Here is a 21,871-nt window from a genome sequence, read left to right as displayed (position 1 = left end):
CCCCCTCCCCCCCGACGACACTCTTGCCAGCTCCCTCGGCGGAGGAATGGGACAAGCTCCTGGCCAGGTCAAGAAAAACCACGCAGCTGGCCCTCATCACGCGAGCTCAAGAGGTCGCCCCCGGCTGGAGGCCACCCTTGACTCGCCCCAGCCCCAACAAATCCCTTCCATTTTGTGGCATTAAAGTTGCAACCACCACCACCCGCGCCGTAAGGGAAGGGATAAAGGAGAGAGTGGAGACGAAAGGAAGAAAGAGGTATCGCAGTGTAGGGCTCCGGAAAAATTTCGGCCACCTGGTGATCTTTAAAGTGAACTCACATCGCACAGCACAAGCGCTGCCAAATGCGCTTTCAGTGAGCAAAGCGGGCGGGCTCACAGCCTCAAAGTGAGCGGCCTATGCAGCTCTCAGCAAGGAGGAAGCAAAAATCCTCAGCGGTGCATCAGCACATCCTTACGAAACATGGAAAGCGGGCGCCGTGATCAGCAATGAGCGATGGTAGGCGACCGACAACCAATTCAAACGGAGCTTTTATTGAATCCTCATACAGACGGAACAAAAAAAAAAAAATGAAGGGAAATCAGCGAAGCCGCGTATTTAAAAGCATTCTTAGTTTTCTTTGTGTCATTATGCGTGCACGTTTCGTTCGTTCAAAACACGCTTGGGAGGGCTAGAATACGGTAGCGCAGTCACGTTTTTTTTTAAAATATTTCGCGGGCTTTCTTTAAATGACGGGAAAAAGGATTATGCTGGAGATACTTTTCCACAAAAAAACTGCATTGGTTGTTTCTTGACGCCCTCTACAACCTAACGAAACGAACGTTACGGTAAAGTGAATAATAAAAATTTTGCATAATTAAACTCAGGTAATTACCTAATTAAGCAAATTATAAAAATATACTCTAAGGAGCGCCGCACTACGGAAAACAATATGTCGTTCTATTTACCCAACTGAGGTGAGCCAGTTTTCTAAAAATCATTGGTTCAAGTTACATGAAACACACTGTACATACCGAAAATGGCTCATGTGTCTAAAGTCAGCTTTTAAAGAAAATGTGCTACGATCTGCAAGGAAAAACTCAAAACTGTTACTGTTTTGCAGTCTTCAAAGCACGGCAGTAATTTATGTTTGTATAGTTGCCGAATGAACTGAAACAATTTTTTTTTAATTCCACTTGTATTGATGCTGGTTTGAATAATTTAATTGACGTCTCAATGCTGCACGCGTGCATGAAAGACGCCATAGTGGAGGGCTACGCGTGACATCGCACAACACAAGGGCGTGCTTGCATTTCGAGATGCGACCACCGCGGCTGAAACCCAGTCGAACTGGCGACGACCTTTGGCTCAGCAGCCAAACTGTATCCTGCCGAGCTCCCGCTGCAGGTTAAACCACTGCCAATGCGTGAAAAGCTTCGAGCTCTACTACTTCATCAGAAATAACGCTATCATTTCCAGGCAACTTTGTTTCAAACACTTCAACACGGCCCAAAGAACAACCGTGAAAATTCCTGGCAAGGAAGTGCCCTGGAGCGTGTGCCTAATTTGCAGTCTCGAGCTCTTTCCTTTGTGGGAAAAGCATTCAGATCCAAGCTACGGTTTTATAAATCTTGGCTGCTTCGTTTCTTTCCAAACATGAAATCATAAAATGCTGGAAATGAAAATATTGCGAATATTAAAGAGAAACTAAGAACAACTCAATCCAGTTTCCGTTCACCGTTGAAATCTGTTGCATGGCTTTTTCTATGTGAAAGGAGTAGAGAAGCTTAATTTTAGTTGCGTTATAGTGCTCACTGTAGTTGCGTGTTTTCTTCTTTCAAATGATGTGCTAGACATTAGGATGCATGGATCACCGCATGGTATTCGCCTACGGCCACTGGATAGTATATAATTGAATTTCTTCTATCGTGCTGTTTCGCTTTCATCAACCGAACACTCGCTGCGATGAGAGTTGAACTTCAGGTGACATGAGACACGAAAAAACCTGCAATTTAGACACTGATACGCAGTTTTAATTCAAATTTAAACAAGCCTGCTTCAAGAGCTGGAATGACAACAAAACGATGTATCAGCAGTTATACTGCCGTTTCCTTCATGCCTCAGATGACCTAAAGGACAACTGCACTTAACGGCCATCATTGGGTTGATGAAACTGAAACCGAAACAGCGTCAAGAAATTCCATCATAAATTATTTAACGGTTGTACGCAAATATTACGCGGCGATTCATCCAAATTAAATCTCTTTGAAAGAAGGAAACACGCAAGCAAAGGTTTAGGCGGCAGCAAAAGAATGTACTGCTGAGAAAATTTAACTCAATGTCCAGAATTTTTTTAAGCCACTCGATTAAACTCATGGCGTTAAGAGCGAAAAGGGCTCCGTGATCCCTGCTCGTAAGTGAATGGCAGCAGAGTCTAGACTCGAGGTTTTTCACACAAAAAAAACTGTCTTGACGTCACCACAATTTCCGTTTAAGAGCCAATGGTGGCAAAACCTGTGATTAGTCTTTTGACCATTTCGAGGTTATGACCTATAAAAGCTCAGTTTTCAGTGAGTGTCGGCTCTTCGTTATTAGAATGCGGCAATTTATTGATACAGTTCACGAAAAGGGATGCGAGGACGCAAAGAAGGAACAAAAGGTCATGTTATCTGTGAAGAAATCAAGAGGACATGAATTCGGGCAGAGAACTTAACGCATGGAAGAAATAAGCGGTGATCTGTAAGGGTAGCAAAGAAGATTCCAAAAGAAGGGAAACGTAGCTGAGCACAACAGAGTCTGGTGGAGGTAGAACATCAAGAAATCTTCTGGAATAGGGTGATCGCAACTGGAGTAGCCGGGGCTGAATCGGCATCAATGTAAGAGCCCTTTACTTTGTAGTGGGTGTGTTTAACTTGTTACAACATTAACTAAAACATTTCGCTACCTCCAGCAGTTCATATGTAGCAGGTATCACCTATTGTTTAATTATTAGAAAAAAGAGCCCTTCCCGAGTTCAGCAACTTTCATAATACTGCTCAAATTCTATTCATATGCATTCCAGTAATTTCTGTGCACACAATACTTCAGTACATAAAAGGTTGCACTTCAAATGCAAGATATGTACAAAATGTTTCGCAATAATGTTTATAATATACTCCCCTGTCTAATGAAAATGTGAAATCACCTCGGAATTGCCATGCTGACTGAACCCAATGACTCATCAGCTGGCTTCTGTAGAAACAAGCAGTGGATACTCCTATGAACAGTGGCAAAAACTTGCGATTGCAACAAACATTTTTTATTTTAATAAGCGGAGCTGTTGCTAGATATAAAGAGAAAAGTAGAGCATTAGGTAAAGGTTAACACACATTTAGTGCACAAAATTTAGTGCCAAAACAAATAAGACCATTGAATCAGACAGTGAACAAAAAGGAAAAAGAGTGGACTTCTATCTTAGTATAATTAAAACAGTACAAGAGAATGTCTGGAACAACAAAGCCTAGCACTTATGTGACAACTACAGTAGCGGTGGCCTAGTGGTTTCATCATCCGCCTCGCATGTGGGAGGTGCGGGGCTCAATCCCCAATGTCGCTGAGTACCCACCGGTGATTCAATGGGTACAAGCTTTCTTCTAGCCTGGTGCTGAATTTATCTGGGGTGAAATGCTTAGGAAATTGGTCTCTGACCCCACCTTGAGTAGACAAAAATACCTTGTGCCATGCCACTCTTTGGCAAAAACTGTTCTTGCACCATTAAAACATATCATCATCATCATCATCACTTCTCTTGAAAAATATATTTTCAATGCTGGATGCTGTCTGTCATAGCTGCAGGGCCAACTAACAATGCATGGCGAGTGCTTTCACATTATGCTAGAATAGACTGTTATATTTATGCCACTAACTTAGTAACAAATGCTCTAGAAAAAGATGTGCACTCATCACAAAGAGATCACAGTACACTTCAATGTTTACTGACTACTCAATAAATATTATGTATTTTATCCCCTGCTCTCACCAGCTATTTCAATCTCAAAAACCAAATTAACTTTTGCAGATATTTAGACACTAACAAGGCAGCGCTGATTCAACGGCTCCTTGGCAAAAAAAAAAAATGTAAAAGGCATAGTAGAAACGGCTAACACTGCATAAAATGTTCAACAACACAACATGAAAATGGCAACATGACAGTCATATCAAAACAATACAAAAGCAAGCATCCATCTTTGTGCTTACATGCTAACAACTCATTTCCACTCTGCAATTTTGCAATGACAAGTGAGCCATGCTGCACTGTCTGAACAGCTAGTTAAAAATCAACAGAAGAGATAGCCCTAGAGCCTTCTTCATTGTCCAGTACAAAAAAAAAAACCCCACAAAAGTCCTACAAAATAAAAATAACAGATAATGAAGAACTGCAGCATTGCTCCAGGAATTTCATGCTGTCCAGATGTCTTCCAAATACCGTCCTTGTTTTTGCAGTTCTTTTACAAACACAACACCATCTTCCTTCGTTGCTACTGTGCCTTCATTCACTAGAATTTCTACAATTGTGTCTCTCACGCTAGTTGCCATGCTGACTGCATCCCCACACACACAAACATAGGAACTGGGCAAAGAAATAAGCTGAGCTATATTATGACGCCAGAGACGCATGCTGTCTTGAACATATTTTCCACCAGTGATCCAATTTGACACAGCTGAATCATTTTCTTTCGTTTTGCAATCTTCAGTTCTTATTACATTGACAGCGTTCACATGAGACCCAGAATCAGTGCCTGCATCACCAGAGGAGCATGAAGCTTTGTTCTCCTCTGTTTTGTCTGCATCCTCTGATTTATCCGTTGCATTTCCGCATTCAACATCTCTTGAAAATGAAACAATTAGCTTTGATAATGCACCTTGCTTGAGTAATTGGTTCAGCTCATCTTCGTACAGAAAGTCCAAGTGGCGGTGCCGACAGCCTGTAAACAGCCATGTTTCTGAAATATCAGCTTTATCGCTTTGCGACATGGCCTCTCTTCGCCACTGTAGGTACGAAAGAAATGGGGCCACACCAGTGCCTGGCCCAATCATAATGATTGGTACATTCAATGATTCTGGGAAGCGAAAAGTTGTATTTTTCCTCAGGTAAACAGGAACCTTCTGCCACTGCATCTCATTCAATGACAAAGATGTCATGCTTGACACAAGATCTTGTTCTGCAGACCATTTCTTAGCAAGCTCTGTTAGCCAGCCAGTACAAAGACCCTCTTCATTGCTTCCTGGTATGGGGCATCGTTTGTAGAGGATCTTGAACCGACGAGGAATGTTGCTGTCCTCTTGGGGTGACCAGTTGCATACCGAATAATAGCGTGGCAGTAGCCGGGGTAAATGCTCGAGTAACACAATGAGAGGAGGCTTGCAGCTGGAGAAAGCCCTCAGGATGTCAAGAAAGGTATTCCTTGCTTCGAGGATGAAATGAATGTAGTCCTTGCTGCCTTCCCTGGAACTTAGCTCCAGTAGGCGCCTTTTCTCACTAGCATCGGAAGTATATTCTGCAAGTGTCCGCAGAAATATCTTTTTGGGGATGCCTCTAACATCACAACAGGTCGTCAACAACCTTCTCACGGCCAGTGGTTGTTTAGGCAGGTGTTCCATGTTTCGAGCAGTCTTAGAGTGAGTCACAGAAACCAGCTGGCTATCTAGCACACCAAGCCTTTTAATTACGTAATCTACTTCGGCGAGCCGATTTATACATAGAAAGCCGAAGGAGTCGCCCGGTTTGATGCTGACCTCCGATCTAGAGTTCGCTGGAAGTTCAAATTCTAGTTCCCAGGCTTCTTTAACCGCTTCTGATGAGGTCAGACATTTCGCAGATGTGAGAACGGCACAAATTATTCGTGACTCTTGAAAAGGCAGTGGTTGACCCCCTTGCCAGACGTCAGTGTGCGAAATTCTATCCGTTTCCGAAACGTCGAATTGCACAGATACCAGCGGGTCTTTCATCAACGGGAGCGTGAGCTCCGTTGACAACGGTAGACTACATCTCGTCAGACTTTTTTCCTCCATAATTTGTTCCGACAAGCACTGCTGGATCTGAGCCGGGTTGGCAGTGGGGGAAGACAAAATGCGGTGCAACGCTGGCCACAGATCAGCGATCCACGGTTCAATGACAATCTCCAAGCCTACGGCGTCGTCGGCGTAGCCCGTTTCGTAGAATCTCACGGCACCCAAAGCTTCAAAGTGAGTGTCGAAGGTTCTGGCACCGTTGCAAAAATTGTTGTAGTTAGTGTCGCCAAGACCAAGCACGGCGTACTTAGATCTGTTGAGGAGGCCAGCCGGCGCCTTGCGTAAGTAGCGGAGAAAGCGGCGCGCCTTTTCGGGTACTAGTCCTTCGTCTGTGGTCGACGTAACAAGAACAAAACAGTTCTCCTTGACAATGTCAAATTCACGGTCGAAAGTGCTCACGCAGTGCAGATCGGGCAGAAATCCTTGCTCGATGGCAGTGATGTTGAGTCGGCGTGCTACTGCCTCTGCCTGTCCAGTTTGCGAAGCATAGAGAAGAAGAAACCGCATACTGTCTGCCCGTTCGTCCGAACACATTGCTCCATGGCTTGCGCAGACATCGACGGGTACCGGAGTTTTATCACAGCACTAAAGTAGCGGATAGATAAGAAAAGGAAACAAGGCTACAAAGGCGTGAAAAACGCACGTGGACTTGTTTGTGAATCACGAATCCAATGACTCCGGCTCGCTTCGACCACCGTCAGCTGGCTTTGGCTACAGTACAAATGACATCCAAAGTCAGCAAAATTAATGCCTGCAAGAACTTAATCGTATGCTACTTTAATGTTTTTAGTGTTAAACAATTGTTACTATTTGTAATAATTCTAGAAACATCAAACCAAATAATTCTAAAATTATCTCACGACTTGTCAAGTCAAGTCAAGCCGTAATGAGTTCATGATGGCGGCGGTGTGAGTTGTCGCGTGTTTAGTTTAGCACATGTTTAGTACCAATTGCGCGCTACCGGCGTCTTCTGCATAAACAAATACAATGTGCTCTAATTCGTGCGATTGCGAAGAGCTTAGTCAGCCTGACCTACTAGCGAATGGTACAGCAGAAGTTACTGCGAGCGGCAACACATGCAAGGCCTGTGGAGAGTCTGCTCACCTGGTGCTTCGCAAGAAGGATCCGTATTGCAAGACATGTTTCATTGCGAACTGTACGCACAAGTTTCGGTCAACTTTGGGAAAATCCAAGTTGTTAAAGCCTAGAGACAAAGTGCTGGTTGCGTTTTCCGGTGGTCCTTCTTCGGCTGCCATGCTTCAGCTTCTCCGCGATGGATTCTCGGAAGATGCCCACAAGCGACTTCTTTTCGACCCTAGTCTCGTCTACGTTGAAGATTCAGATGTGCTGGATACCCAGAACCCTGAAGTCGCGCTTAGGGAGTCTATCGACCTCATGAAGGACTCTGGCTTCCCGTACTACGCGTGCCCCCTGCACATGGTATATTCGGCGGAGCGCTTGAAGCTAGATGCATCGTCTCATAGCACCCAGGTAACGGACGCCGAAACGTCGCGGTCCGCCTTTACGGCAGCCTACCAGGCGTTCAAGACGCTAACAGACCGCGAGTCATTTTACAAGCTGTCCATGCGTCGCTTGCTCGTTAAATTGGCCAAAGACAACGGCTTTGTCAAGGTCTTTACTGCCGAGACCGGCACCTTGTTGGCCGCCACGCTGTTGTCAACTATCGCTCTAGGACGCGGAGCGCAGCTGAGGGAAGAGGCTGGCTTTCTCGATGACCGCGATCGTGCAGTGCTTCTCCTGCGTCCCATGCGGGAGTTCACCAGCAAGGAGGTCGCGTTGTTCAACGTGCATCGCAGCGTGCCCTTTCGCGTGCAGACCACGCCAAGCACAGCCCGTGAGGCGCGCGCGAGCATCTCCAGGCTAACGGGAAACTTCGTGAATGGTCTGCAAGAGGACTTTCCGGCGACGGTGTCGACTGTGTGGCGAACGGGCGACAAGATCGGATCGCGTCCACGTGCGCGAGGCGCTTCCAACTCCTGCCGGCTGTGTTTGTCGTCGCTTGATACCGTGGATGTGGCACCCTGCTCGGCGGTGGCAGCGCTGCAACTCACGCGAGACGTATCGAGGCTGCGAGTAGAGGATGCAGAAACGTCATGTGGTGTTGCCAGCGACAGCGCTGATGTCAGTTTAGTCTTTTGTTACGCTTGCCAGGCCCTCGTTACGCAGGGCGATTCCACTGTTCTTTCAGTGTTGTGTGACATCACTGGGACGAGTAGTAAGAGTAGCAGTTGATTCAGGAGTGCATTTTCGCGTGTCTTAGGATTGTGCCTCTATACTGTGGCCGTGAAACTGTACAGTGGTGTTGAGCTTTTTGCTGGACTAGTTGGTGCATGTCGCAGAAAGAAGCCCAACATGAACAAACACAATAGATTGACATGGACAATTGCTTTCCATGTCACTCTTCAGGATTTGTTCTTGTTGGCACTTCTTTCTGTTACTTTGTTGTGTCGACCTTGTTGCTATATGGCTCCCACAGTCTTTGTAGTCCGGAACAGAAGTGCGAACCTAGTAGACTGCAGTGTGCAGCACAACAAGGACAGGCATAAAATTGGAGGGAACCGATGTGCTGACTCCCAACTGTAATGCAGCTTAGTGTTGATCTACAACAATCATGTCAAACCAACTAGACCCTGCATCTATCTTGCAGGACTAGTTCGGCGCACAAGAGGCTTGGATAGCAACTCAGTTTATGCATCACAACATAGAGCATGTACTGTCAGCATCAGATGAAATGCGAACGAGACAATTGAAGTGGTGAAAGCAAAACGAAGATTTTGCCGCTACGGTGGCTCAGTGGTTATGGTGCTCGGCTGCTGACCTGAAAGATGCGGGTTCGATCCCAGCCGTGACGATCGCAATTCGACAGAGGCGAAATGCTGGAGGCCTGTGCATTGTGCGATATCGGTGTACAGTACTCACGGATTGAAATAGGACATTCGAAGCCAAGCCTTGCAGTGCCACGCAGGCATGTGGTAAACCACAGGCCGGCTCGTTGGCGGCTGGAAGGAACAATTCTGCTTTGTAGATGTTCTCCCCCTCGCGCCATACCACAATGCACCACCTTGGTTCCATGAGCATCTACGGGCGGCGCTCCATGAAGCGACGGCCACGCGCTCCGAATGTCCTATTTCAATCCGTGAGTACTGTACATTAAAGAACCCCAGGTAGTAATGCAAAAGTATCGGAAAATTTACTATCGATGGTATCGATAGTTTTTTTCAAGCTGTTGATAGTGTAAAAAAACTATCGATAGTGATACTATTAATAGTGCGACCCTTGATTGTAAGACTATCGATAGTAACACTATCAACATTCTGCATTCGTTGCCCAGCGATATTGCCAAAACATTTGCGATACGTTGTTGATTTCATGGTTTTATGAGGCTTAATGCCCGAAAGAGACTCAGGCTATGAGGGGTGCGTTGTGCAGTTCTCCGAATGATTTCGACCAGCTGTGGTTCTTATGCGAACGTATGCGCTAAGAGCGACACAAGAAGACAATACACACACGACACAAGCGCAATGTTTGCGCTTGTGTCGTCTGTGTATTGTCTTCTTGTGTCGCTCTTAGCGCATACGTTCGCATATTGATCAACCAACTGGCCCCGGTATTAGCTTTGCTGGCTTTGTGGTTCTTTAATGTGCAACGAAGAATGCAACAAGACGATGCAAGAAGAAGAATGAACGTTAATTGCTGTGGCCTCATGATAGCATGGCACATGCACTGTGCAAGCCTATAGTGCATTTTTCTTCTACACGCTGAGCTGTATACAAGTTAACCAAATTTAAAGATAACTGTCGGGGTTGTGAGAGCTTGCTAGAGTTAAAATGACTACCGCTTGAAATTGAGACACAAAAGTGGGGCAATTCAGCTTAAAAGGTTGCTGGGACAGGTCAGAAGTATTATCAATAGTAGTATCATACTATTGATAGTTTCTTTTTACCATCGATAGTTCAATAGTCGCACAACTATCGATAGTCTTCCATCACTAACCCCAGGTGGTCGAAATTTCCGGAGCCTTCCACTGCCACGTTCTTCATAGCCTGAACTACTTTGGGACATTAAACCCCATAAAACCAAAACAAAAGTTTTAGTTGAGGGAGGCTGAACACTAGCACACTTTATTTTTACTTTGATGGCACGAAAACTGATGCATGGATGTATTGATGAAACCTGTCTGTACATTTCTTCTTTAGCAGCTAACATTTTTGCAATCGTGTTCACATTACAGTTGTCCTGTTTGTGTTTCATCATGACATTGATATTATATGCATGCTTATGTATGAGATGCCATCTCATCATGTCAAGTTCACTTGCCACTTGCAGCCATATGCAATGGTGCACTCTTTTTCACAGGGGTTGATTGAAAATAACTCATTGTCAAAAATACACAGCCTGCCTTAAAACTGGCCTGAACACTTTCTAGCCTGCCTTATTTCAGCATTGCCTGTGGCTTCTTGAAACTAGATGTAGTGAGCTAAAGTATTCCCTCTTTGTACAGTCCGGGAGCAAAAACATTGCTCAGGAACTTCAGATCAAGGCACAGCAACTTTCTGGCCAGCTCTCAATGTGGACCGAGTATTTTTTAATGAAACTGTAAGCTTGCACATGCGATCTATGCTAATTGTTGATGCCCATTATATTTACTCATTTTGTTGTCAGAGTGACTCTTCCTTCCTTTATTTACATCATCAAAAAGTGCACTGCAGTGTTGATTGCTACCTTGAAAACTCAAATCTTAGAAGCGGCATACTTTACAACCTTACTGATCAGGCACCTTTCAGAGTTTCAATATGTCTGTTGTTTTATGCACAATGATAATCTGTCACTGATCTTGCCATTGGGGAGTGCATCTCCCTTATGTGCTTAAAATGATGCCTCAAGTATGCTGATCCATGTTCATGATGATGGTACATTGTACAAGTTCTGTTTGGGGCCACATATGTTCAAGGTCTACCTGGAAAAGATATATCTCTAAAAACTAGGGATGTGCTGATATTATAAATTTTCGTATACCAAATTGAGTAAATCCTATTCGATTCATCAAACAAATCAAATAGTTCATATTAAAAATCTGAAATGAATTGAGTGTGTTCCAAGTTTTAAAATACTTTTGGAATAATTGGCATAAAGTTCGAATAAGGCCTGCTGTAATTTTCGACGGCCGTTTCAAGAACAGGGTACACACCAATGCTGCACAGAGCGCAGGATGAAAGGTTGAGCGATGGCTCTCAAGATGAGACATGACAGCTTGGGCAGGCTAGACAATGCCAGTCTTGATCCCCGATCTCAGAGGCCATGGCTAATACATACCTTGCACACCTTCATCTACTGAGATGTGGTCCTAGATTATTTGCTGCCACCAGCAGCAAACGGTCATTGCCCTAAACATACAGCATGACCACTTAAAGGGGTCATGACACCACTTTTCAGGCTCAAGCTGTTTATTGCTTGTTGTTTGCTATGCGTCTCGGAACAACTGGGCAAACTATGAGGTCATTTGATGCACTCAGTAACTTGCAATCGAATTTTTTAAAAGGTTTCCTGAACCTTGTGGCAGTCGGGCAACACTGGCGAGCAGGCAAGTAGGCTGCTCGTTCAGGCTAGGGGTGCGGAGTGGTGACGAGGGGAAGTAATGACAGGGGAACAAAGGCCTCTGTCCTCCCCTTCTGTGTAGCGTGTTGCCACACATGCACGCAAGGTGCTCGTAAGCATGGCATGAGATGGAGAATCCTCAACTGCGCACCGACAACAAGCTCTCCTATGGCGCTGTTGAGCCTGCTCACAGCCAGGAGCGTGCCGAGTGCGGTGCGGTGGCCACTCACGAAACATCAAAAATACAGCCATCCGCTCAAACATAATCAGAATAATGACTGCATGCTCGGGTAATCCTATCTTAGGAATGAAAATGTGGTTCAGCAGTTAACGTGCCTGTGCCCTGTGCCACCAGTGGGGCTCTTGAGACCGAGGTTGCTTTAACCGAGCAACCTCGAGGTCACCGAGGGAGCCTTCGGACAAACATCAGTGAAATCTGAGAGTGGAAGGGGTTTTAATGGTAGCACGAAGTTGGGTAGAGTTGTCTTAAGTGTTCCTTAAAGGGGCTCTGAAACACCTTCCGAGGAGAGCACATTAACTCGCATAATCACTGCATTGTGTTGTCACGAAAACTTGAGCCAAATAATACACTTCTACACGTAGCAGAGCACCCACAATCACGCGCGAAAGTTGAGGAGGCCTTCCCGGCGGCTTTTTCATGCTCGCACCCTCCTCCGTCGCTCGCATCTACATATACATGTTGAGAAGTGGCTACTGGTTAGATTTTTTCAGACGTTTGGCAGCTACCAAGGCCGCGGGCAATGAGCCGCGTAGCTCCGGCGGGTGAAGAGGCTCCGCTCCCGGAGGTGGGGCCGGCAAAGTACCGCCGACCTTCTAGCATGCAAAAAGTGACGAGAGGAGAGGGAAAGGCGCGAAGACGTTGAAATTCAAATTTTTACTACAGACAACTCACCTTCTAGAAAGCGCATTAGAAAACTTTTTGTTGAACAGTATTCGTGAAGAGGCGTGCTTTAACATCCCAGCCATACTGCAACTTTATTAGAGCCCAATTCAGAGCCCCTTTAACATCTATACAAATCTAGGCCTCTACCTCGAGATTTGTGCCTGGAACATGCAGAGAGATGCGACCGGCGCTGCATGGGACATTCTCGCATCTTGATTAGCGCCAACTTGGCAGCAGGACTATGCCATTTAATTCCGAAGATGCAGTTTCATGGCGCTGCAGTATTGTATATGCACACCAAAACGCAAGGTAAGGCAATAATTTATGAGTTCTGTGTTCACTCTGCAGCAATATATGGCTCCTATTGGCCACATGCAGCAGCTCGCACCACATGCAACCTTTGTTGTCACGGGGTGGGATTTGCAGTCTTAAAGCATTGCCAAATGTTTCGCACTGCCTTATGGATGCTCCTTGCATCTGTGTAGAGGCTATAAGTGGTGGAGAAAAAAGGTGCGGTAGCAATCCTACAGTTGGTGAACAACTGGACCACACTGTGAAGAAAGGGATATAGAAAGGGTGGAACAGATAGACACATTAAAAAAAAGATGTTAACGCTTTCTTTTTGCAAAACCTTGTGCAGTCTGGAGCAAAATGTCGGCACACTGCACTTGTGCATTAGTAAGCTTCAGCGCAGCAAAGGCCTGCTGTCATTTTTTTTTAACTTCACATTCATTAGAAATCGAAATGTGGTTACTGCAGCTGGAATTGGACCTGCCAGCTCGTGCAGCAAAGTTCCAAATCCACTCAATCTTTACAGTGTGTGCAGCTCGCTAAGAGAAGCAGTGACATATATGATGGCATACACACGTTACATCAGGGGTGTTACGAAAGTGCACCGCACATAGCTTCCACCAAGCATTCACACAACTGGTGCGACTGGTGGGAATAAGCACATCAGACAAATGAACAGGTTTCTGCTGTGCTCCTGGCCCAGCAACAAGGCAACCAGAGTGAGGTCAATAGAAGTAATCTATTACATAAGGCTAGTACTGCCATAAACAGCGCTGGGTTAAGCATGTCAATTTCCAAGAGGGTTGCTTGAAAAAAAAGCAACAAATTTACCTTGCTTGCCTGCTTCCTATAAGACAGACATTTCCTGAACAGGCCTTGTTTCAGTGGAATTTATGGTGATGATGGTTTTTTATGGCGCAGAGGCATCTGTGGCCAAAGATGCGCCATGGCACAAGGTATTTTTCTTCTTCTGAAGGAGGGGGGTCAACAACCCATTTCCCAAACGATTCACCCTAAATAAGCCAAGCACCAGGCCAAGGGAGAGCTAATACTGATTTTATCACTGGTGGGTACCCGGCGGCACTGGGGATTGAACCCCGCACGTCCCGCATGCAAGGCAGATGCTCTGACCACAAGGCCACCGCTGCATTTTTCAGCGGAATTTAGTGGTTTGATGCAATAAACGTGTTTGTTTCATGACAGTGGTATTTGAGAGTTTCCTGCAAGTTTTTACTCTTAAAGCTTACCTACAAAGCAGTCGGCTTGTAGTAGCCACCTATAAGTTCCATTTTACGAGTGGAGCAGTTGTCAGAAATTTTCATTCTACCCATTTATACTAAAATTAATGTCTTCATTGCTTCATTTTTCCAGCCTTCTTTCAAAGTCATATCATCGTGCATTACATCATGAATTTAAATATTGAATGCTACATGAAACATAACTGCACCATCTGTGATACTGCAGCTTTTACCTAGCACCTATGTAGGGTTCAGTGTCTTCCATTAACGCTACACCTTTCGCAGTTTTTATCTGATAAGCAAAATTCTTGACTAACTTTATCACCACATAATTTCATCACAATAAAGCATAGCAGGTTTTTCAATAAACATCAGAGTCCCACTTGTGTACAGCAACATTTACAGTATTATTATACATTGAAAGCCAGACTGTACAAAGAGCTACACTGGTCGCACTCACCGTGGTGCTATCGTTTTCTGCTGCTAATACAAATTTACGGCTGCAGCAGTTGCATTTCGAAAAGGCAAATGCAAGAAAATGGCAGCAAATTCCGTGCGTGGTCGACTGCCATTGGCTTGCCCTGCCCTGGAGTAGTGAAGTAAAGGTGAGAGGGGCTATGTGTTGCCTGCACTTGTGCATTCACTGAACTGTTATCACTGAACAATCATTGTCAGGGCAAAAACTATAGTACGTGCACTCACCCCCCCCCTCCATATCTCAAGCCAGTAAATTCACCAAAGTAAAATAGCCACCCATCATACACACTGAAGTCTTGCGAGCACAGAAACACACCCACTGTTACAGATATCAGTTCAATTACCCATGCTTAGCTATTCTAACCTTTTTAATTCAAACAAAACTTCAGAAGTTCTTCAGCTTCAACTGCAAGTGCTCATTCTTGGATACATGGAACTAGATTATCAGGTTTTTGCAGTGCACCAAGCTTTGAGCATGTCATCACTGCTTTCAAAAATTTACTTTGTGAGCATACGTGTATGTCTACTGCCAACAATTTTGACACCTCGGCTGATAGCATTGTCATCGCCAGAGTCCCGAGTTAAGTACAGAATAAAAAGGCCAAACATGCATATTTATTCTATAGCAAGCATAGGCATTCTAGAATCATTCGAGCTCTGCTATGCAATAACTGAAAAAACTGGGACTGACCAGATACTGAGAGTAGTGCCATATCTGGTGCAGTGGACACTACAGAATATCCATATTCACTTTGACCACCAATGCTTGCATGGTTTTTATTAACTAAAAAAATAAATGGAACTTGCCAGTGCACTTTTTATTTCACCATACTCATATAATTTGCCAACACTGATCTTTAGACTTTAAAAAAAAAACAAAATCGTTTTCATAACTTGTTTTTAATATGGTAATGCTCAGCTGTAAAGTCCTTCACCCATAGTTTAAGCAGCACAAGTCGCAGCACACAGCCATGCAAAACTTGGAGAAGTTATTTGCACTGGTATGCTGCTACCAAAAATGTCGCACCATATCTTACAGGTGATTTTAGCAGCGGTTAGTATCATGACATACACATCCAGCAATGCAATGAAGTGCCTCTAGAACCACACGTTTGTACCTGCGGTGAAGAAGTGCATTTATAACAACCTTCATTTACTTTTGTGTAGGTGAAGCTGGAAACGATGTGAGAAACAGCTATTTGCCCTATTATGTCGATAATCAAGGACAGCAACATTCTATATTTATCTGATTTATTTATATGCGCTGGAGCCCCTAGTAAGACTATACCAAGTGTAGGAAATATGAGTGGAATGCACACAATAAAACAGGATGCAATGCAGGAAATAAAAATAACACTAAGAAATATAATATATACAGTATAAAAAAAGGTGCAGTAATATCAAATACAACATGACACAATAAATACAGCACAACTCTCTACATCACACATCATGGCCATCAATTGCCAATAAAAATGAGTACAATGATAGTGAGCAGATTGTTCGGGGAATTGTTTTTCAGTGCTCAATTATGCACGGAAAAGTGATGTATTACTAACCCTAGCTCTAAAAAAATACTGGATAATAATAACAGCCATTCACTTTCAACTTCCACAATGGGAAAGTTTCTGCCAGAAAATTAAAGATGGTCATGGAGCCCACTGCAAGTTCCTGGAAAAGTTACATGAGGTGTTAACTTTGCCAACCAACAGACAGCTAGGCAGAGGCAATCAAAAGTGTGTGCAGTCACCTTGGATACTACAGCTTCTGCCCCTCATTAATGTTGGTCACCATATCCACAAATGCTGTGTGCAGCTGCAGTCTCCACACAGACAGGAAGCAAGATATCGATCTCATCTGGTTCTGTATTCAGTCATCACTTTGCAATCAATTTGCTTCCGCTATCCATATCTACCGGTGCTTATGTATTTGCTACCTCTTCCTTTCATTGTTTACTGCATTTATTCAATACCTTTACCAAATACCCTGTAAAGCATCCTTATGGGCTCAACAAATCGTGAAGACTTTGACGCATGAAAATTAATATGCCAGAAAATCTGAGCTGTAGCCAGGTCGAGTTAAGTGTTTGTCCCTACACTGTTCCATGTAACTGTTGGCTAGAGATGTTGGCAGTTTTTTGGGGGGTTTTCTTTTTAGATCACCTCAGATCATATTGTGTGTCAACGCTGCAGTCAAAATTTTGTCTTTTCTTTCTCCTTGACCAAAGTACGATAAGCCAGTTTATTCATTCCAACATTCTGCAAACCTTGCATACCTTGGAACTGTGAGTTCATTTACATTGCGCCTGAATTTGAAAGGCCCAGAAAGACCCAGCTGAATTTATATTTCCTGAAGAATAGTTTACACTAGTTGCAAGGACATTGGACACACGTGTGTGGCTGCGTAACTAAGTTTAAACAGTTTACTTTCCTTATTCATGACTGTTATAAACAGGAATTTAGCTCAGCGAAAAATGGCAGGTTGTCTGCTATGCTGACAGCAGGGAAAATGTGCTCCTTCAGATAATAAAAACTGGAGGGGACACTTAATAGCATTAATGGGCAAACCCCCATAAATGCAGAATAGGTCATTCTCCACTTTACATTCATAGATTGCTAGGAGACTTCATACCACTTCTGGCGCACTGGTGCAGTGGTTAAGCGATGCACTTCTGGCCCGGCAAGAGCTTTTTCAAACACAGGCACCTGTAGGGTTTGTGAGACCCAAGTTGCTCTTCCCGAGCAACCTCGCGACCAATCATTAATTTAACTGCCACCTGCCACAGTCGACAGTTCACTCACAATCCCGCGGGCAGGTTGTGATGTCACGAGGTCACGTGACCCACATGGCAGGTAGGCCACCTGCTTCTCTGGGGAGTTCCTGCTCACGCTGCCACAGGCGCAGATGCCAGGTTTTCTGCTGAATGGGACCCTTAACGTTACCGCTTTAAAACCCAATGGCTCTAATTTTCATCGTCTAAACCATCATCGTCTACACCACCCTGCGAGTTTTTCAAGAGCTGACATCAGAAAAAGCAGGGCAGTAGCAATCGTTGTGTTTTGGCTTCCTTCAAACCAGAATGACTAGCTTGATCAGGTATCCATGTGACCACTGGAGCATCCAGTTCATGTAGCAGTGCTTGCTCCACAGCCAACTTGCTTCACTTGGTAGCAGCAGAAGAGACATCATGTGCACTTTGAGCAGCAACATGAGGTAAGTGGGAAGACAAGGTGGTAGCTGCTGTCCTCTGTGTATCCATTAACAATGCTATCCCTGCAAATGTAATGCTCTTTGTGGAGCCAAAAACTTAATGACCCAATGGTGCACCCTCGAGAACTGTTCCTTTATGCGAGTTGACATACAATGATCAGCGCTGTTAACATGAACAAACTGCCCACAGAGTGTTAACAGCACCATGTGCTACCATTATTGTTTTGAAAGCTTCGAGAGCTTGTCCTTGCATTCAGTGCAGTTGTTTAGAGGTAACACCTACTGGCATTATCACAAGCAGCCATAAAGGAATATCTGTGACAGGCGCACAGGTTTCTGAAACAGTTGTCTTTTTAGGCAGACAACAGCAGAACCCAAATAGGCGTCTAAAATGGTATGTCTTCCTTTGGGACAGCTTACTGTACTTACTAATCATCCAGTGCCTCATCCATTGCCCAACATGAGTCATTTAGAGCACACTTGAGGGCACAGTCATTACTTCAATGCACAGGCTAGACATAAGGTGGCATGAAATATAGCTACATTCCTCCTGAATGTGTAGGGCATGGGCTTGACATGTGTTGATGCGAGTTGCACCTCTTGAACAGCAGCTCGGAGTCTAACTTGTGTCCTTCAGCAAAAGGTTCACCTGTACTCCTGAAATATTAAAATGATAACAAAGATTACCAGAGGAACACAAAAGACACCAAGCAGCATATGATTAGCAAATGCCAAATGCATTATGTGGTGTGGTAGTTCATGCTTCTAGTGAAGAACAGACTAGACTACAGTGATACTACGCACATACAATCAATAATATTTTTGCTAGTATAGAATTGACTTCGGCTTGTGAGTATGCATGCAATGGAGTGCTAACTCAAACGTGTGGGCACTTGCATGCATTTATCCTACCTCACCTGCCTTAACCCTTCGTTCTTCATTCATTAAACATTTAGGCCATTCTTAAATGAAACCTCCAGGCCAATCATGGTAACACCAAAGCAAGTCTGCGGTGTAGTGTACTTTGTATAGTAATGGTGTTCTGCTCAGTGCAGTAACCTCACAGCTGTCTGCTATACATCTGTAACAACATAAATACAAAATAATAAGCATACATAGCAAAAGCCCAGCTTGCATCTGATAACGCCATTTCACTTTTATAAGCACCCGAGCTTACCCATATTCCGGCCACGGAGACAGACTTGCACTGATACATCACGCCCAATTCTAAAAATGGATGTCTGCGTTGCAGCCTCTTTTGAAACATCAACCTCTGTCTGCGTTCCAAAGCTTTGCACGGCATTTGTGGGCACCTGTAGGATGTAACAACACCTTGTGAAATTGCAGTTCCGCTTCACTTTCGTTAAGCACAATTTTTAAAAGTAGAATGCACGACTTGGCAAAAGCGAACGAATGATGACGCCTGGTAATGCTCAAGCAGTAAACTGCGCATCATGACAAGTTTAATTAATGACACACCACCTAGTACATACCGTGCACACCTTTACAAGCCTTGCAACAAATATGCGAGCTTCGTCTGTTTTGTCAACGTTTTTCTGGTTGGAAGAGGCGCTATCTTGGAAAGCCGAAGAAGCCACGTCCTACGAGAGCAACAAAATTCACATCATAAAAAGTTTTACGAATGAGAATGATACACGAGCTGCGGAAATCAGACCAGCAGCGCCAGCCGGATCCATGCCACTGGTATGTTCTTTATAGCCAAAGAAATAGCAGTAGAGCACTCACAGGGCTGCTGCCTTCTTGCTGCAGCGACAGCTGTGGCTCACTCGTCTCCCTTACTGGCAGTATGGATGGCACCGCATCGCGAGATAACTTCCGAATCTTCCAGGAAATGCCGAACGACTCGGACAAGGATGCATTTGTCACGTAGTCACCAGGATGAAAGTGGAGCGAGCACACTTGCGCGTACTGAGATATCCTGCCTTTTGCTTTTCGCAGCGGCACAGCATCCAACCAAGCTGTCCGCCGGGGCCCATTTGGCGGCACTTTGTGATAAAATATCTTAGCACCAGCAGTACTGCCGTCCTGTGACTCCGCTCGGCTGTTAGGACAGCCCAGGACATCACATCGTCTTGAGAATTTCTTTGCATTAATTGCAGTTGCTGCAGTGTTGGGGTGTGTCACGTATGATCGGCTGCCGCCCGCTTCGGGCTCGGGGCCCGATGCCCCATCGAACACACCAGCAACCAAGACCAGAGGAAGCGATGGCAGCGGTGTCTCGACCTTCGTTGGTGTTGCAGGGCTGGATTGTTTTTGCAGTAGTATACATCGAGGAGGAAGCGATGGCAGCGGTGTCTCGACCTTCGTTGGTGTTGCAGGGCTGGACTGTTTTTGCAGTAGTATACATCGAGGAGGAGGCGATGGCAGTGGTGTCTCGACCTTCGTTGGTGTTGCAGGGCTGGACTGTTTTTGCAGTAGTATACATCGAGGAGGAGGCGATGGCAGCGGTGTCTCGACCTTCGTTGGTGTTGCAGGGCTGGACTGTTTTTGCAGTAGTATATATCGAGGAGGAGGCGATGGCAGCGGTGTCTCGACCTTCGTTGGTGTTGCAGGGCTAGACTGTTTTTGCAGTAGTATACATCGAGGAGGCGATGGCAGCGGTGTCTCGACCTTCGTTGGTGTTGCAGGGCTGGACTGTTTTTGCAGTAGTATACATCGAGGAGGAGGCGATGGCAGCGGTGTCTCGACCTTCGTTGGTGTTGCAGGGCTGGACTGTTTTTGAAGTAGTATACATCGAGGAGGAGGCGATGGCAGTGGTGTCTCGACCTTCGTTGGTGTTGCAGGGCTGGACTGTTTTTGCAGTTGTATACATCGAGGAGGAGGCGATGGCAGCGGTGTCTCGACCTTCGTTGGTGTTGCAGGGCTGGACTGTTTTTGCAGTAGTATACATCGAGGAGGAGCCGATGTCAGCGGTGTCTCGACCTTCGTTGGTGTTGCGGGGCTGGACTGTTTTTGCAGTTGTATACATCGAGTAGGAGGCGATGGCAGCGGTGTCTCGACCTTCGTTGGTATTGCGGGGCTGGACTGTGTTTGCAATTGTATACACCGAGTAGGAGGCGATGCCAGCGGTGTCTCGTCCTCTGTTGGTGCTGCGGGTCTGAACCGTTTTTTCCGTTGTCCTACAGGAGATGGGACTGACCGGATAAGGCAGTAGGTCTGAGTACCACGGCTGTGACTGGCGCACATGAGGCTGAACGTAGCAAATAAGCGTCGTCTAACTTCACCCGGAAAACCGTGTTAACTTGAATATCCTGTTATGCTCCGCACAAAAAATACAAAGCACATCAAGAAACGAGAGTCCTCGGGCACGATAAGCTGTACCAGCGTCTTTCAAGTACGACTGCACAACAACGGCCCAACCGTGATGATGATGATCCAAGCAACAAATGGCGCATACCCACCCGAAAACTAACTGGTCCCCTTCTCACCCTTGTGGCGTCGGCAAGCGCGGACTAATTTATTTTCAAGGTTTAGCGACCACTCTGTTCTTTCTTGTTTCGCATCAGTGCACCAGCGGTTGCTACACAAAACTTACCATAACGTCCAGGAACGCGTACTACATACATAAGTACACGACTGCGCTTTAGTTGCAGGAGCGCGTTGCAAAATTGTTACGTTAGCATGCAGCACATTAAAATGAAGCTAAATGAATGCGAAATTTCATAATGTGCATTTCTAATAGTGACGCTGGGCAGCAATGTGAAATTTTACTAGTGTAATCATGAGGCGATGCAGATTATGGTAAATATATTTAATCATTTTAGATTTATAGCACAAAAAGTCAATCCTTTATAATTTCGAAATTCAATAAAAAAAGTTGCTTGTTTACCACAAACTAATACTCCGAGCTACAAAAATCCTTTCCTACCTGATAGCAGGAAAAAAAGCAGCTGTTTCAAGAGGTATTACAAAAGGTTGTTTTTCTCCACATTTATACAGGAAAATGCCAGGAAGTACAAAGACACCTACTAAAATAATGTTCTTCTAAATGATATACACTATTGTGCGTTTTTATCGTGAAGACTTTCAAAAGTTTCCCCGCCTCAACCGCTAGCTCATTTGCGATGAAACCACACACAGAGCTTG

General features: G+C 44.9%; 3 protein-coding genes across 5 annotated transcripts; 1 reads left to right on the top strand and 2 right to left on the bottom strand.

The window, feature by feature from the left end:
* Positions 1 to 509: 509 nt before the first annotated feature.
* Positions 510 to 6,716, bottom strand: LOC144121067 (methionine synthase reductase-like). Its single transcript, XM_077654001.1, has one exon. It carries the CDS (start codon positions 6,560 to 6,562, stop codon positions 4,415 to 4,417), a length of 2,148 nt encoding a protein of 715 aa, XP_077510127.1. The 5' UTR covers positions 6,563 to 6,716; the 3' UTR covers positions 510 to 4,414.
* A 204-nt stretch (positions 6,717 to 6,920) lies between these two features.
* On the top strand, positions 6,921 to 8,963 carry Ctu2 (Cytosolic thiouridylase subunit 2). The gene has a single exon (XM_077653999.1). It carries the CDS (start codon positions 7,016 to 7,018, stop codon positions 8,279 to 8,281), a length of 1,266 nt encoding a protein of 421 aa, XP_077510125.1. The 5' UTR covers positions 6,921 to 7,015; the 3' UTR covers positions 8,282 to 8,963.
* A 7,542-nt stretch (positions 8,964 to 16,505) lies between these two features.
* Positions 16,506 to 21,855, bottom strand: LOC144121065 (uncharacterized). 3 transcript variants are annotated; one of them, XM_077653998.1, is made up of 5 exons: positions 20,396 to 21,853; positions 19,511 to 20,320; positions 19,258 to 19,365; positions 18,942 to 19,077; positions 16,506 to 18,421 (listed from the first exon to the last, which is right to left on the bottom strand). In XM_077653998.1, exons 1-5 carry the CDS (start codon positions 20,969 to 20,971, stop codon positions 18,384 to 18,386), a joined length of 1,668 nt encoding a protein of 555 aa, XP_077510124.1. In that variant the 5' UTR covers positions 20,972 to 21,853; the 3' UTR covers positions 16,506 to 18,383. The 3 variants fall into 3 exon arrangements, with proteins under 3 accessions (XP_077510124.1, XP_077510123.1, XP_077510122.1); XM_077653997.1 differs by having other exon boundaries at positions 19,267 to 19,365; positions 19,511 to 21,855; XM_077653996.1 differs by having other exon boundaries at positions 19,511 to 21,851.
* Between the last annotated feature and the right edge of the window lie 16 nt (positions 21,856 to 21,871).

Source organism: Amblyomma americanum, chromosome 2 (genome assembly GCF_052857255.1).
Source record: "Amblyomma americanum isolate KBUSLIRL-KWMA chromosome 2, ASM5285725v1, whole genome shotgun sequence".
Lineage (NCBI taxonomy): Eukaryota > Metazoa > Arthropoda > Arachnida > Ixodida > Ixodidae > Amblyomma > Amblyomma americanum.
This window is presented reverse-complemented; position numbering and strand designations above follow the sequence as displayed.